Raw genomic sequence first — 18,263 nt, forward strand, 5'->3', positions numbered from 1 at the left:
TTATTGCGAAGTTAAAGTTTCCCACTTGCTCTGAGTTCTCTTATGAAACTGAATAAACAATTTCAGAAAGAAACAAAACTTTCTAAAAATAGAGAAAAAATGTCAATGTTTAACCCAGTGGTTTAATAGGAAATGTTTTCTCATCTCACAAATTTTGCAGTTTGAAAGATTTTCACATTAGGACAAACTTGAGTAGCTCCTATAAGGTTTGACAAAGAACAGGAGGAATGAGAACAGCCAACAGAGTAGTGGTCATTTAGACCATTTTTCTGGCAAAACAGAGACCAAGGTTGCTCTTCTGCATCACAAATAAGTATCCCTGCTATCAGGCTTGTAACCTTCGTTTTCAAAACTAGAAATTCCTGGATCTCAATAAGTTCTTTTGTGGCAGGTTTGCTAAGCTGTTGTATTCTGGCAAATTAGTCCTTTGTTGAAAAAAAAAGAGATTCTTTGCTACTTGTCTGAATGTCAAATTAGACATTACTTATACTACAGAAGATACTCAATGCTTTCATTACTCTCTAAATTACTCTCTAAAGTCAGTAGAAAGCCCTTTTCCCTGATTCGCCCTCCTGGTAATCTTAATTATGATTCCAAGAGGTTGCATGATCTGACATTACAAGTTTATAATCTACAAAAGAATGATAAAAGGATTATGTCCCGTGTCCATTCTCTGCTGCTTACTTTGGCATCCACTGCTAACTTATACTTTGTCAGATCGTTCTGTGAGCCACTTTAACCAAACAGTAGAAGATTAATTCCAATAAAAAGAAAAATGTCAAGTTTTCTGATGTTGCAGTGGTTTTGAGTCAGCTCAGTAAAGACACCTGCATGTTCCAGAGCAGGCACCGCGGAAGCAGGATAATCACATGGCCAGAAGCAGTCAAAAGAAGGAAGTAAAGGCATAATAAGGGAGGGGAGATGGAGGGGAAGGGATCAAGATCTTTCTGGTGGTAACAAGCTATTATATTGATTCAAGCCTACTTCCCAGACTGTGTGTTTTACTTCGTATTACCTTGTAAATGTAACTTTCAAATTCTTCTAGCTGCAGCTTATGCTGTTACTTCAAGATTGTTTATATAGTATAATTGTAATTGTTCATTCCTGCAAGCGTTCTTACTCATTATTTTTCCCATTACAAGAAGCCCATAACACAACATACTGCTACCAGTATCTCACTTACCACTTCTTTGTAGAATAGAGTTCTCCCAGGAACACCATCTAATTTGCCACTGATATCACAAGGTGTTACTGCTGGAATGGGCTATTAACTAATTCTCCCATTATTTTGAAGTATTATGTTGGAACTCTGATCTGACCTTCGGTTACATGCTGCCAAGAACAACTCTGCCTATAGAAGCATCCTTCAGGGATGTGAAAGTGTTTCAATGGAAGCAATAACAACACTAGACAAAATAACAGAAAAGGTTCTTTTTTTTGCATCTTGAGAAGAGAAGCACTGAGACTGTCACATTCTTTTTGTTAGCACAAAGGCAGGCTCTTGCAGATTTAGCAGAATGAATGCCATGGATTTCTTTTAAACTGAAAAAAAGCTCTTCATCAGCCATTGTTATATTAGGAAAGATATTTTAAGCCTTTCTTGAATTTCGGAGCACCTGCTCAATCACTTGAAAACAGTTAAGAGTCAGCTAATAATAAAGACTTTGCTTGAATAATGTGCATAAGACAGGCTTAGCATTTCTACTATATAGCACAGCCTGTAGAGAAACAAAACCTCTTTAATGTCACCCTTCTACTGGCGGTAAGGATATCTCTTGTATTACTATTATTAAATAGGGATATGAGCCCTAAATTTTTGCTTTCAATTTAGTCAGTGGAAAGACTTTCACTGGTTGATAATGCATACAGTATTTTCAGAGATATCCACATACAATTGCTGTGCTTGCCAGTTGACTAGATAGAGGATCTTTTTTCCATGACATTTTAATATAAAGCATGACGCGTTCTTCATCTTCTAGCCTCTAATTCAGCTTTTATTTTTCTTACTCTATGACGCATAAAATGCTTTTGGTATGAAATGAAATTAATTGAAATAAATAATGCTGAAGATCAAACTTGAGTAGGATAAGTAAGAGGGTAAAAAATGATAATTTTGGTAAGGCTACATATGACATCCATGATCACTGTGCTTTATGTGGCTTGCCTGTTCTGCTTCTTATCGCTTCTGTGTTTGCTGCTGTCATGCTACCCTATGCACCTACCCTTAGTCACCACCTACTTCCCAGAAAAGCATACTTAATTAATCTATTATAGGTCCCTCAGGGGTAGTTAGATTTCACTACAGATTTATGGGTAAGATGTATGAGGGAATAACAACATTTTACAAAGCTGAAACAATCCCTCTCTCAAAAAGAAGTCAGAATTTTTATCACATTTCTAACATAGTGTTTAAGGATAAACACACAAGCTATAGATCACAGGTAAAATAAATGAATAGGAGAACATAGAAGGGGAACAGGAAAGAATCACATAGGAATGAAAAAAAGAAATGTGACAAATACAGCTAACAGCCCAATGAACTTCATTCCTGACTTACACTTAGGACGTGGAGAACTCATGAGATTGTCTCACTGGATATATTATTATTAGTAATGTTGTGTTTTAATTCTTCCATGTCTGTTTATGTTCTATCAATTTTGCCCTCTTCACAGCAACCACATAAGAATGGGTGACTCTCTGGATCTTTCAGTGCACTTCTGTGCTTCTCTTCTCTCTCACATCTTACACCTCTTTGTGTTAAGTAATACGGCTAAGTAATTACACAAATCTATCAATCTTTAAATAGAAAGCTGAGATGGTAGCACATGTGTTAAACAATCTTTCTTTTCTCCTTAAAAACTAAATAGTATGCAATTTAACCAAGCAAAAAACCCCAAAATCCCTTCTCTGAACTGAAGGCTTATTTTTGTCATCTGTCACGTAAGCTATCATGAGTTTTTCGGTACTATTCTAAGGAAATATCACAAAACACACAAGGAAAAAAACAATCATGCTATGCACTTCTCGTGTGGTACATGACAGTTATGGGTGACTTGGTATCATTCTGAAGTACTAACAATGCAGGAATGTTTAGTGTGAATTTTCACTACACAAGACTAATGTTTTCTATCCATAGTATGCACACATGATTTTCTAATAAGAGTAAATTCTTCTCTATTTTTAACTAAGAATTTGGATGCCTACGAGACTGGTTACTGCTGGTACCCTTCTGCTCTCAACTGTGTTTATGAAAATCTGATGGGGCCACACATCTCTACAGTCACTGAACTGTAACTTTTTCAGGGCTTCCAAACAGGCTTGCGGTAAGAACAAAGAATATGTAGGTTAAAAGGATTAAAGTATTTTGCATCTTATTCTGAGAAATTATTAATGATAAACACAACATTTAGAAAAAAAGCCACTGGGAAAAAGTAAGACTTTGCAATTATTTTATCCAAGAAACTGCAAGATTATGGGAATATAATGTATCCTGGACACACTTTTTCCCACAGATATTCACACTCCACTAAAATAAGTTGAGCTGTATGTAATAACTAACAGCAGGAAATTACTCTCCATGTATGTATGGTTCTCTTTCAACAAGTTACACCGAACAATTAGGAAAAAAGAAAGATGGATGCCCAAGGAAACATTTACATGTCTCTTAGCTAGCCAGGACTCTTGGGATTGCGCAAAATAAAAGCAATAAAATGTATGATCAGGTATCTAAAAAATTAGTAACTACAATAAGCCTGAATTAAGGCTATTTGGCCATGTTTTGTTGTGTTCTTGGGAAACTTTCTGAATGTTGAACTTTGCAATCATTATGTATTTTCAACAGTGGACTTTTGTGATGTACATAAAAAAAATTATTAAAGAGCACTTTCCTGAGTTTACTTCCTGCATGAGAAAGCTGGAAATATTTATGTTTTTTAGACCCACTGTGACTGTTACATCTCAAAGAAATAACAGACTATCTGACTTCTCTAGCAGGGGTTGTATGACAGTAGTAAGTTAATGTAAAATATTGTAAAACACGCAAGACATTTCTGTACAGGAAGCTTGATATATACTACAGAGTGCATATAGGAATGTTTGCTTAGTAGAAAAGCAAGACAAGGAGAGACAGAAGATAAGCGTTGTGAAAGACAGTGAAAATACCTAGAGCTCAGCCCTTCAAATTGTAGTGTAGTGCTTTGTTAAGGAGCATCTGCTTCCCAGTAGGGAGCACTAGATGAGCTGCTTTTGGGAAAAAAAGCATCAGCACTGCCTTAGATTAATTAGTTCTTTAGTTTGTTTGATAATGTATAGTCAAGATATCAGTACCCACATTATAATTTCTTAGCTGCTGGTTGCTCAGAACAGCCTGCATTCTCTGCTGGCACTCAAGTAAGAACATGAATTGGTGAAATCTCATGGGAAATTTTTTAAAAAAACAACAAACCAATTAGCCAGCAGGTAAAAGGTGTAGAATGTAAAATATTACATGCAAATGTAAAATATTACTTTCAAAATGAGCTTTTAGACACAGCGAAGCATTAATGAATTAGGTGAAGTTTCTAAGGGTGGTACTATTTGTACACAATGAAAACGATGGTTTTTTTTAATACAGTCACTGCAATGGTAGAAAACCAGTGAAAAACTGAACTGGTGAAAAAACAACAGCAACATATATTTTATAATGGTGAAACTACCATCTCTTTCATTCCTGCAGATAATTTTATGCACTCTGCCTACACTACAGTGCCATTCTCCATAAGTAAAGAAATTAAAGAAAGGTATGGGTTCATTCTACTCCTTGGAAAATAGTATGTTTGGGGAGAACATAGAACAGACAGGTTGTGAGGTCACCTAGCCTACTGAAAGCAGGGCCAGTTTGCATCAGACTGCTCAGGGTAATTTGAGTATCTACAAGGATGGAGATTTCCCAGTCTCTTTGGATGCCTGTTCCAGTATGACTACTTTCATTGTGAAAAAGTACTTAACATGTAACTTAAGGCAAAGAAGTTGCATGATGCCTTTACGAGAAATACTTTAAGGTGTTGCCAATGCCAGTATTTAATATACAAGAGCAATATTCTGTTGGTTAAGTTCCAAAAAGTGAATTATTTTAATTGTTGTGATTATATAACTTTTGCCTTTATGAAGTTTTCTCAAAGAATGTCACAAAAATTTAGACCCAAGTTGCTGTGGTTATCTCTATATGGCTACAGGACACAAAATGATCTTTACCAATTGCAGAATAACTACCATGACTTTCTCTACGGTGAGATAAGGAACCAATGTGCACCAAAAGTACTGCCAGATAGGAGCCATGCTGGCCTATAGTATAACGCTCTAATTAATCTTATCCAACTTCAGGCATATAATGGTTGGATGTTTTGTTAATAAGCCACCATGTGATTATGTGGTTTGACAACTGCAGCCAATACTAGGAAATGTAACACAATCAGTATTCAAAAATGATGGTTCATTTTAGCAGATACTGGCATCACATTATCTGAAGGCTCCAATAATTTTATCTCTTCGTACTTTATCCATTCGTTTTTGACTTGAGAAAATCACTGAGAACCTTAACGGAGTTGCCTTGTCTTTACCTAGTTTATTCTGCTGAGGTATCTGGGGAAAAAGCAGTTACAATTAGCACAGATACAGTCCCGATCAGTGTGTGCCATCACAGTAATGAGGTTACTAAGTAACCTGTTCAGTGAATTATCTGCATTTCTACATCTTCCTTTCAGTGGCTAATCAAATATGAAATCATTACCGAGATGTATTTTCACTAATGCAAGGACATCTCCTTTGTGTGTAAAAAATACATAATGAGGTAGACTTCAGTTCTGAATCTAGTAACCAGTTTTATATGGTCAGCTTTTTAACCATGTTTATCCATCTTCTGCTATAAGCTGGCATTGCTGGATAAATAAAAACAGGGATAGTACAGCATCAGTTTAGTACTAAAATATGGCTGCATTGCTCCACCAAACACTTGCCTTCAGATACCTCACAACCAACAAATACTTCTAATGATATGACTTAAGATAGTTTGCTAACTGACCTGACTAAGGACAGCTGAAGCTATTGGGACAACTCTTTTAAAAAAAGTTCCGTGTGCTAACCTCCAAGGACATTAGTGATACATGTCTCATAAAACACACTTCTGTAAATGACCATAATGAAATATAAATACAGTTTTTTTATCAGTAGTTGAAAAGTTTCAGTGGCATAGTTTATTTTAAAGTTTGGTGCTTTGTTGTTCATGAATACCCATGCATGCCCCAAATGACTGTTCTTTTTTTAAAATCAGCATCTGTTTATTTGTGCAATTCAATACCTTTTCGATGAAACTGCAGTGATCCTAGCAGACACATGGACTTAAGCATTTCTGTTGTGTACATTTCTAAGCAACATTGCAACTGGATGTATAGTCTACAGATTTCAGGATGAATTTCACCATCTTCTGGGCTGTAGTAAAAGAGAAAAATTTTAGTTAGGAACGAGACAGAAAAAAAGTGAGGGTCACTGAATCCACTTCCCTACTGTTGAAAGCAACCACATCATAACATCCCTCATAAACATATTAAGTTATGTATATATGATAAAAAATCTGTTTCTACCAACCTGTATTTACAAACAATTCTTCAGCTCTATGAAGCTCCAGGCTTAAAACAGCTGAACTTAGGTTGTCTTTGGTAATACTGCATGTCATTATAGTATTCTCTGCATATTTTTAGAAAAGGGATATGTGACTGAGATATTTTGTCCTCTTTAAAGACTTTGGTTAAGTATTATCTGGTGTACTTAAGAGTTCTTTCACTTACCCATGGTCCTGGCACGGATGCAGGAGACTGCAGGGCTACTTTCACAGTCACTGTTCAGGTTACAAATCCTGCATCAGCCATGATCAACCCTACTCTGAAGACACTCTCATCAGAAACAAGTCACTGCTAGTCTTCTGTATTTTCTGCCAAATTACTTCCCCCCATCCCTGCATTTAAATTAGAAGTTATGTGACACTACATTCACTACATTGTGAGGAGAATGGGATGTTCAAGAGTTTTTTCAAGAAAGTAATAATCTTGAAAACAAAAACTGAAAACAAGAATAATTCCTCATCTTCAACTAATTGCTTAAGACACTAAGAAAAGAATTTACCAAGATCCAAGGACCAATTTTCATATCTGGCTGTAAAATTAAACCTCACTTTTGCAGGCTGAGAATACTGCATGGGCGTAAACATACTTTTTGACAAACTTAACTGTTTCTGTGAGTGCTAATGAAGTGATTTACCCAGTCATACATGAGAACCTGGTATTCAATGCTCTCTCCAAATGTATTTTCAATAAGGCAGTGAGTCATATGATTGAAGAGTAAGGATTTCAGCCATTTAACGATCAGCCATTCTTCCTATTGGTTTGCTACACAGTGTTGTTAAATGGCAAGATAACCCCCAAAATTGGATTTTATAACAACCAGAGGAACCTGGTTTTCTAAATAACCTGAATCTAATGGAACTTCTGAATAGCGCTTCTAAGAAATGAAAAAAAATTTCAGCACGCTTTTACATTTCTAATCTACGAATAATATAGACAAACCTTTCATAATAAAAAGATTGCTAGCATTCTAAAGAGTGTTTGAATTTCCTGTGGTTAAACTGCTGCTTCAAAATACCCTTTTGTATAAGAAATAAAATCAGACTTGTGAATTTCCTCCCAGGAACCAAAGCGACTTACTTGCTAAATTATTTGCAGGAATACTACACTGGGCTGCTATGGTCAAATAATTTCTTATACCAATCTAGATCAAAGGTTTTGAGACCTACAGTAGACAATGTGTATTTGAACTAATAAAATAGGTTCTTTCTGACCTAAAGTAAGAGGTCATTATTTATACCTAGATCTAGGGTCCAGTCAAAATGTTAAGTCCTGCTCTTCTGTCAAGAACAAAGCTTTAAAACTGAACTTTAAGAAAATTCTATTTGTTTATGCTGATATACATGGAAGCTCAGTTTAAATATATACTGCATACTAAAATCTGTTAAGGCTTGTATTTGAGATTCACCATTGTTTCTAACAGAGAAGACCATACACTAACTAAAGAACGTGCACCTTCTGCCTCTGATTTCAGTGACACCAAGGAAAAACATACTTAAGTCGTATCCCGGGGTAAGAAAATAGGCCCTGATGCATGTGGCTCAGTGGGCGGGACAAAGGAGCGATCCCAAAGGAATATCTGATGCAAGGACACATATTTCATCAAAATAGATCCATGTTGAAATCTCACATTCCTTTCAAAGAATAGGAACATAAATATTTTAAGCTAAAACTTAACATTCTCTGCAGTTATGTTTGCTGTTTCTCTCAGTTTTAATTCATTTGCTGTATGAATTGCAGCTGTTTGATCTGTGATCATTTAGCTGATTAGAAAATTGATTGTTCTCTTTGCATAAATGATAAACTTTTATTTTCAAATTGGTAGATGGCAAGAGGGGTTTTAATATAATCATATTGGTATTAACCAAAGAAGATAAGACATATATAGTTCCAATACAAATTTAATCTGTTTTAGTATAAATCAGGAGCAGTTCTTTAGAAGCAGTCAGTTATTGCTAAACTTTACCAGCATTTTCAAGACCAGCACACAGTCCTTCATTTTGCGTGTACTATTCCTAATGATTTCAATATTTCTGTAAAAGAGTTACTACAAAATTGGATAAATCTTAAAGTTGAATAACATTCTGATGCTTGGTGTAAGAGGCAATCTCAGGAGTAAAAGTAACCTTACAGAATTAATCTGAGCAAAACCAGCATGAATAAGCAACTAGCCAAATAAAGCAAAAGTACAGCACACCACATTTTCTTCCTCTGCAGTAGTATCTTAACTTCCTGAATTTTGAGTCTTATATACCTCGTTCTATTTCTCTGACAGCCAAGTTTAAGAATCATGTGATACATATTTAGATAATACATTGCCTTTTAGAGATTTTTACTATCCTGATTTGTCCTACCTTTTAGCTTATAGATTAAATTTCTTATATCCCCCCATCATCATCTGCATGACTTTCTGCTGCACCTCGTCTCCCTTGAGCACACACACAGTACTTTGCTTTGAACTATCCTTACCAACAGATGGATTACAACAAGAGTTAGGAATGTAGAATTCCATTTACTTTCCATATTCAGGACCATGGTCCAAAATACAGCACTTCAAAATTGTTGCTTATTTCATGTAATGCCTAAGTCACAGGGATGTACCAACACACACAAAAGCATATTTAGTTTCCCTTTGAGTTTCCTATATGCCTAAACTTTTCTAAGCAGGGTTTCCTCTGTTTTGAAGATGAACAGTTGCACAACTAGTAATGAATAAATGACTCATCAATTTGCCTGTTCCACCTGTAAGGCACTGCTCCATAAACATTCATGTGCAAAGTGGAACCTGCAAAAAACCAAAGTCACCACAAGATGGTAATAATGACCTTTTTCTGCTCAGTGATGACAGTTCTTTCTGATAGAACGATACAGATCTAATCCATTCTCTTATCTGAGTAAAGTTCAAAGTTTACCTTCTGAAAGCTGGGTCTCTTTAAGCACATGTCTATCAATAAGAAGAGTGTGGAAACCCGTATCATAAAAAGACAGATTTCCTTGTAGCAGATTTAGATAAAACTGGATTCTGGTTGTCCTATTTTTCTCTGTATTGCTTCCAGTGTTAATTAAAAGTCCTTACATTTTTTAGAAGTCATGGCTCTTACTAGAAATTTATTTACAATATGTTGAATGTATTTCTTCCTTTCTAGCTGTCACTGGCAAAAAGACCAAGGATGGTCTGTACACAGGTGTAAGAAAACAGTATTTTCTTCATACAACTAATTTCTAAGAAGCAAAAATGGTGAAAACCTTTTTTAAAAAACTTCTTTGGTATTGCCAACAAAATTTTTAACTGTGCAGACTAAGAGGGCAGCAATTATACACATCATGATGGGCTCACTTTGAACTTATCAGTGGCTTCCTATTCACAAACGATCTGGAAGAGTAATTGGAAAGCACAGTCATAAGTATTTTAATTGCTGGGTTTTTTTCTGTTGTAAATCTAATACATCTTTCTGGTAAAATATATTTGTGAATCACAAGAAAGTAAGAATGAGAAACTTCTATGATATACGCATGTTCTTATTTCTTCAAGAACATAAAACATCTGTAATTGGACTATAGACAAAATTCTTTTCTCATTTTCAAATCCACACTAAGAGCAGTGGCATCCAAGAAAAAAATGTTTTAGTTATCTCAAGTTTATACAATGAGAAGTATTTCTGGGCCACTGCCCTCACTGGTTGTCTCAAGCTGTTTAATTAGTGTTTAATTGCAACTATGATCACACAAATTCCATTAACTGGCAACCAAACCATTTTCTCCTATGCATGTATATAAAGCTGATTTTCATCTCTGAGACCACATGCTCTGATGTCAATGCACACAAAGACTCTTTTATAATTGCTGAAGTATATCTGTGCAGCAGGCTTAAAATTTCCCTTTAAAGTGCCATCGGTTTAATTTCTCTGTAATTTTGTCTCTCGGTTCAGTGTCATGTCGGGAGAAATGCAGAAGAGCAAACAAGTACAGCCATAACTTTCAGGATGAAAATTATGATACGCTTATTATTAGATAGCTACATACCAAATGTGTATTATTTACAAAGAAAAGTTCATGTAAACTTGTATTATTATCACCCAAAGTCAGCTACTTCTGTCTCAGTTAGTCCAGCTGATTTTATAGGTCCATACAAGCTGGCGTATTGCTTAATAACTTTCAGGCTTCACTACTGCTGGATCTTCACTAGAAAAGAGCAGACATTGATTTTCAAGTAGAACTAAGAGAATGGGCTGCTTCATACCAATGTGGGGTTTTTTTTGTAATAAAAACTCTGTATGAAAGAAAGCCAGATTGTTAGCTTACTACAACCAACAATCACATTTCCCATCATGAGGTCTATAGGATTACTTATTTGACTTAGAAACACACTTGCTGATGTATAGGGAAAACTGGCAGATCATTTGGCTCTGATTTTCCTTTTTTCTCTGCTGAATTGTGCTGATAGCTTTATATTAAATAGTCTCAAATACCCCGTCCCTCTCTTACAAGGAATTTCCGTAGTTATCACATGAATACTATACCACTGGGGTAGAAATCCTTATTCAAAGCCATCAATACTACTCAGTTGATGAGAAACTCGTGAGCTGCACTTCTGCAGTTTCAGAGCTCTGATAACTACCTATATTAAAAGTAGTTAAAAAAGAGAAAATTCTGATTTATTCCTTTTATAACAGTAGCTTAACTGATGCAGTTTATCAGGCTGCTATTAAAATTAAAAGTATAATTTTTTTGTACATAGAACTTAAAATAAATCGATAACAATACATTTTCAATTCATCAATTTCAAACCATCGTTTCCTCTCCATAAAATCCTGCTTTTAAAAAATCAGATCATGTTGTTTAACTGAATATATTTATGAAGCACTGACAAAAGGTGTTTGTTTTCCATTACATTTTCCTATGCTGATATTTAAAAGAAGATCTATAGGGGGAGCTCTTTACCAACCACGTATGAAAGAAGAACGGAAAAATGCAGCTCTTTAGATAATAATTTTAAAATACAACAATAAACATGATTAAAATGCTTCTCTTAACATGAAAAGATACAGAGTGAAAATCTCATTTGTTTTTTTTACCTTTCCCCAAAATAGCTGACATGACTTTATTGTACTGCCAAAATGTTCATTACAACTTAAACACACCTTCAGGTCTACCTGAATTCCTGTAGGTGCCCAGCATTCATTATTCTGTTAAAATTAGCGAACATTAAGACTCCCAAGACTGAACAAATATTATGGTCTAATTCTGAACTGAACTTAAAAATTTTAGGCACATGTTTAGAACAGAGCAGCATTTTACTTTTACTACTGGCAACACTTAAAAAATATGTATTGACACATGATCTCCAGTCAAAAGTTTAACTTGGTTGTATAAAAGGTTTGACACACCTTTTTGTAAAGCACTGTTTTGACAAAATCTAAGGAAAAGTATAATTTTTATTAAGAGCACTAATAGTTTTAAAATATTATGAGCTATTTATACATACAGTGAAGACCACCTGTCTTCAAAAGCTAAAGGAAAAGAAACCTTTGGAAAATCAGAAATGAAAACAAATTCATTGAATTCTGCCCTATACCCCATACATGTACCTTCATGGAAAATAATGTAAATTATCTTGATAAGCTGTGGAAAATAACTGTTCATAAATGTTACCCTGTACATTATCTTTAATTTAGGATCAGAAACATGGCAGTTTAGAGATATATTGCAGCTACAAAAACAAAGGTGGCCAGGCTGGATAAGGCTGTGAGCAACCTGATCTAGTGGAAGCTGTCCATGCCCATGGCAGGGGGTTGGAACCTTGTGATCTTTAAAGTCTTTTCTAACTCAAACTGTTCTCTGATTCTTTGATCTGGAAACAAGACCCATTTCAGACATTATGGTTCTTCTGCTAGTATGAAAATTGTGACAACCACTGCAGAGGAGATATGCTTAATCCCCTTGAGTTACTGAGGGCAAGAGGCTCCTCCAACTACAGTGCAGATGCAACAGCCTATTAAACCTGCCAGAGCTTTTCTGTCTTAAAGGCACCAATTATTTATCACTTAACCATTCATTTTAAAGGTAACAAAAGACTTGCTGATTCATTCTGAATGTAAGTAGAAAAGTCATCCAACAACATTGTTTTCTTCTAAACAGACCTTGAGAAAATATTCTTATTTGTGTTCCATCTGCTGGGGTTATTTTTTTAAAATGTATGCGCTTCACACACACCGTTGTTAGTTTCAGTATCATGTGTTGTTTTCTTCTTGTCTGCTAACTCCTGCAATACTGTGATGCAATTGCTACAAAACATCCCCCTGCAGCCAAAGGAAAAGCAGGGCTAGTTCTTTCTAGTAGATTGAGAAATGGTCACAATGTTGTTGTCACTGAGTTAGATTGTTGTTTTGAAGCAGTTACAACAGTGCTCTCAGTAATAGGAGACATGGGATCAGATTTTGTTTAGTTAAAACCACTGTAAATATCTAATCACTCTGATAAGGCTCATAAAGTCAACCTGGGCATGTGACAATACAAGCAGAATAAAACCACAATACAGTGATTAGTATTGCAGAGACGTTTCTAACTCTAAAGTTGATGGCAGTTCAGATATTTCCACCCTAGAACAATTTACCTACAACTATAACTGTAGGCAATATACTTTCCTTATCCATTCAAGAAAGCCTTACTGACTTCCACAGAACTTATCTGATAAACCAAGGACCATTTATGGTCTGCAAATTACAGTCATTTCAAATATGCTGTCATTTCCTTTTTCTGGCAGGCTCCCTTCTTTCAGAAATACCTCCAAAGATAAAAGTATGGCAACACCGACAGGGTGTATTGGATGTAGGTGGTAAGGTTTTGGTAGCCGTGTTGCTACAGGTGATGGGTTCTCTGCAGGAGGAGATGGAACAGCTGCCCTGAGCCAAACACAGTTAGTTCCAGCTGGCTCCTCAAGGCACCAAAGGCAGCACCCAGCTGAGCCCATTAGCCAAGAGTGTGGCACCTCTTTGATAACTTGTGTTAGAAGAGGCCAGAAAACACAAGGAGAGAGAGGGAACAAAAAAGAGTGAGAAACAATAGATTGGAACATCAAGGTCAGAGAAAGGAAGAAGTTCTCCATGGCAGAGCAGATATTCCCTGCAGCTTGCAGAGAGGAACACACTAGAGCAGATGGATATTCCTGAAGGAACTGCCACCTGTGGAGAATCTATAGCGGAGCAGATTTTCCTGACAGGACTGCAGTCCGTGGAGGAGCCCACACCAAAGCAGAGGAAAAGTGCGAGGAGGAAGGAGAGGCAAAGCAGAACTTTATAGACTGACAGTGACCTCTCATTCCCCATTCTGCCTTCACTGCAAGGGGGGCAGGTAGAGGAGTTTGGACTGAAGATGAGCATGGGAAAAAGGAAAGAAAAATATGTTGTTTTGATGTTTGTCTTTTTGCTTCCCACTACCCAAATAATTAATTATTTTTACTTTAATTGGCAATTAATTAGGTTAATCTTCTCCAAGTCAAGCCTGCTTTGCCCACACCAGCAGCTGGTAAGCAATGCTCCTACTTCATCTTCCCTCCCCCAACCAACCGCTTTCTCATCCCTGTTCTTTCTGTTTTGTCCCCATGAGAAGTGTGTGAACTGAGGAGTCAGTGGGCAAGCAGTTGCCTGTTAAGAAAGGCTAAACCACCGTAGCTAAGCTTAAAATTCTCAACAGGATACTTGTAAGCACTCAGACTTCCAAGTGAAATTGCTCACTTTTAATTACGCTTTTGAGTTTCTGTAAGATTTTTAAAAAATACCTGTCTACCAAACCTCGGAAGAAACTAACTCAAGTCCCCCTTCCCATCACTCTTTCCTTCGTCTGTCTGCTCCTTGCCTTGGGGAAATATGTCAGACCTCTACACTAGCCAAAGATGAGCTGAACAGGGCCTTTCTCTCTGCACATCATCAGGCTCCCCGTTGAGAAGAGATGGTGTCAGATTAGATGAAAGAAATCTTTGGGTGAGCTCACAAGTCAGCCTTGTGTAGCTCTAGCTTCAGCTGCACAGAAAATCTCTGCAGCCTCACTGCCTCAAAATTATATTACAGACACTACTAAATGGCAGATAACCCCAAATAACGACACAGACTCTCCATAAAAGACCTGCACTAACCAGTACGGAGGCAGTCAGATTAGTTGCATATGCATAATTTTTAAGCTTCCCAAAGGAACTCCTACTCAACACTCTGCTTTGTCAGCATCTGCAAGTTTTTCTCAAATGAATTTTTCTGATAAACTAGTAGTGAGGAGACAGACAGACAGACCTTTGCCAGCCAAAAGGTTTAAGCCCAGTATACCTACATATTGTCTCTTACACATTGACTGCAGACTCATGCTGCCTATGGATTTCCCCTTTGATTTTACTTAAGCTGCCATGTTCTTTAGAACATCCCTTAATCACTTATTACTCATTAATAAATGATTTATAAACTCTATCTTTCAAAACTCTGCAGAACTTAAATTGTAAGAATTCATTCCTAGACTCCTGTGTAGTTCCTTTGGTTAACAGCTGGAAAGAGAATGCTTATAAACTACCAAAACAAGTATCTCATTCAAGATGATCTATGAAATTTGTTTGATCTGTGTGGACAAACGGGATCAGACTTCCCAGAAAGACTTGAAAATGAATGAAATGCTTCAGGTATTTGGTGCTGTAGAATCTAGGTCACAATAAAGTACTAAAATAAGGGATTTAGAAGGAACTCTGCAGTGAGCAATGCCATCTGCTGTTGACCATCCACAGGACACTAAGCCAGATCACTGCTTTAATTTATGACACTTTTTCCCATTTTTTTCTGCCTCTAGTACTTCCTTTGAACATAAATTTCAATATAATTTTTTTTTCCAAAGAGCATTTAATGAAGCATTTGTGATCTGGATACCTGTTATCTGTTTGTAACTTAGATATCTGGTTTTTCATATTTCAAAATGAGGAAAAAAAACCAGAGCAGATGTGAAGAGCTGGTAAAATCAGAAGGGGTATGGTGCAACGTATTTGCATTTCCTCAAAAATTGTTTCATCAAACAACTTCAGTCATAATTTCTGAAAAAATCCATACATTCTCATAATCCTTTTTTTCCCCTTCCTTTTGATCAACAATATGTCTGCTACAATGCTGAACTGGAAGGAAAAGTCCACCAAGTAGATTATTACTGGGTTGCTCAAAATAATGTAGTATTTGGTATTCTGTACATATCAAATGCATCTAGAAGTGCTTTGAATATGGCATTCTTATGCCCTGGAGAATTTTTTCATCTTTTTAAAAGCAAATATCCAAATACCTCCACATAAAAGTATTCCTAGTGAAGAAGTCATCGTATAGTGTTGGCAGAAGTATCTTGCACAACCCCACCAGATAGTTCACAGATAAAATCTGTGTGAGTAGTTAAAAATCACAGCTGAGAGACTGTGATAAAACCTGAATGTGTCAAAAAAAAAAAAAAAAAAAAGAGAGGAAAAAAGGAACAGATTAGCTTTCTTAAATGCTTAAATTCATCTATGGAGAAAGAATTTTTTAAAACCATCTGTTGATAAAATGTGTTCAGGAAGCAGTGTTTTAGCAAAAAGAACCTTCCTTCTTCCTTTTTTTTTTTTACTTTGGATTTTTGAATCCTGCTCTAGTCTCCATTTGGCTTCGTAAAGTGGTGTTACTTTTTTTCCCTCTTTGAAATACTTATTTCTGCTTGAGAAGCAAGGATGTCTCCACAAAGTCTTCCTTGGGCATCCAGTATCCTGTATTAGCCATTGCACAGACATGCTACTCATTTCCATGTCTTGAATGATTTAAAATGAAGAGCAAATTATTTGGCTAAGTATGCACCTAAAGCGAATGCCCGTGACTCCAAGGCCTTGGTGTTCTTCAGCCTGCAGTACAGGGCTGCTTGCTCAGCACACAGCTTCACATTGCTCAGCCTACGTACAGGGCTATGGATGCAGTTGTCATATTATCCCAAAGTACCAATCTCTGTTCTTCAATGTTGGGTTTTGTTTTTTAAATGCATGTGGGTGGGTAGCTTCACCACAACAACAGCTCCAGAACTTATGGAAATAATTGCAGGCTGCTGTATAAACAAGGCATTTCTAAATATTTCGCCATTTAACTACGTGCCACGCTGTGTACATTTGCAATGATCTGTCTTACCATGATAGACAGAGGTATGAAGTGTTAGCTTTTCCTTCTCACCTAATAAACACCAACTTGTGTTCTTCTGCAATGGGAAAGCAGTTTCTTCAACAACTTCGAGCACATCATTTACAACAATATGACAGTATTTGAATTCTCATGCCAAATCTGCTGGCAGGAAATGTTCATGCAGAAAATATTAATACAAAAGATAAGAACAGCAAGGTAAAAAATGGAACACGAGAGAAAAGAAAGAACTAGTGAATAATTGGTCATATTGAATGTATTATTTCTCTTATAGTCAAAAACAATGTATAAAATCTAAATGTAGATCTGCAAATGTATCCAGCAAAGAGGAAACAGTATTCAGTAATAGTTAGCACTTGAGTATATATTTAAATTTTAAAACATGAATTTAAAATGTCATTTAATTGATAGTACTGGAAGGATTCCTGATTAAGGAATGCTTAATTTAATGCTTTGTTCAGACGAGACCTTAATGCCTAGATAATGATCTCAAGTATTAAATTTTTATGAAACAGAACTATAAAGCTATTAGAAGAATTAGAACAGATTTTACACACCTTATAATAAATCTGGACTCAGTTGGAATGCTCCTTGTATAAGCCTGAGAGATTTGAGATCTCCCTTGGTGGGAGACTGATCTTGCAAGTTACTGATGATGCTGTCAAAAGCAGTTATCCTTTACTGTTTGGTACTCGACATCTTACTAGAGCAAACCTTGATGTACCATAGTTCATGATAAATACAACACCTCTTTGATGATTCTGCAGGAAGTCTAACACTTGAATGGGCATGACAGAACATGTGTTATGAGAAAAACATTCACTTAATTTTATGGTCCTGCACAATTAGCTTAGCAACTGCACTGGCTGATTTCAGTGAGGGGCACAGAAGAGCGAAGTGTTTCAGAATGTTGAGCTACTGAGAATTAGTAAAAATATTTCTGTTAACAGGAAAACTTCAATCCAAAACTTTAAAAAGGAGAGAAGAAATTAGAAGTGATCCCCCAGTACACGTGGACATCTAAGAGCCCATGTTGAAACCTTTTCTTAATGCACACCAACATGTCTCGTCTCCTCACTTCTCTTAAAATGTATGAACAAGTTGATCACATCAGATTTATAAGATACAGTGAGAACCATAAGTAATTTTCTGAAACCAATGTAAGGAAAGCAAGGTAAGTAGAGTGCCCAAAAGTAAAAATTACAGCCATGTGGGATTTCTAATTTCTTAATCAAATAGTATTCAAGAAAATTATCAGGAAAGGAGCACTTAAAACTCATGACTGCATGCTCAGCTTTGGCCTCAGCTGTGTTTCAGTAGAAATCTAGAGAAGAAAATTACTGAAATATGCTGGTGAGACAGATCTCAAAGCAGTGGGCCTAAAGGGGACAGAGAGTTGCTCTTCTTGACTGTTGTAGATTAGCACAAATGCAACTATTAA

General features: G+C 36.2%; 1 protein-coding gene across 1 annotated transcript in view; it reads right to left on the bottom strand.

Moving 5' to 3' along the window:
• RGS7BP (regulator of G protein signaling 7 binding protein) overlaps positions 1 to 18,263 on the bottom strand; it is a 33,534-nt gene that overhangs the window by 5,850 nt on the left and 9,421 nt on the right. The window contains exon 2 of the mRNA XM_069879875.1: positions 6,335 to 6,465. Coding sequence (XP_069735976.1) covers positions 6,335 to 6,465 — 131 coding nt within the window. The remainder of the gene's footprint in view (positions 1 to 6,334; positions 6,466 to 18,263) is intronic.

The sequence above is a fragment of the Phaenicophaeus curvirostris genome, chromosome Z (assembly GCF_032191515.1).
Source record: "Phaenicophaeus curvirostris isolate KB17595 chromosome Z, BPBGC_Pcur_1.0, whole genome shotgun sequence".
In the NCBI taxonomy this organism is placed as follows: Eukaryota; Metazoa; Chordata; class Aves; order Cuculiformes; family Cuculidae; genus Phaenicophaeus; species Phaenicophaeus curvirostris.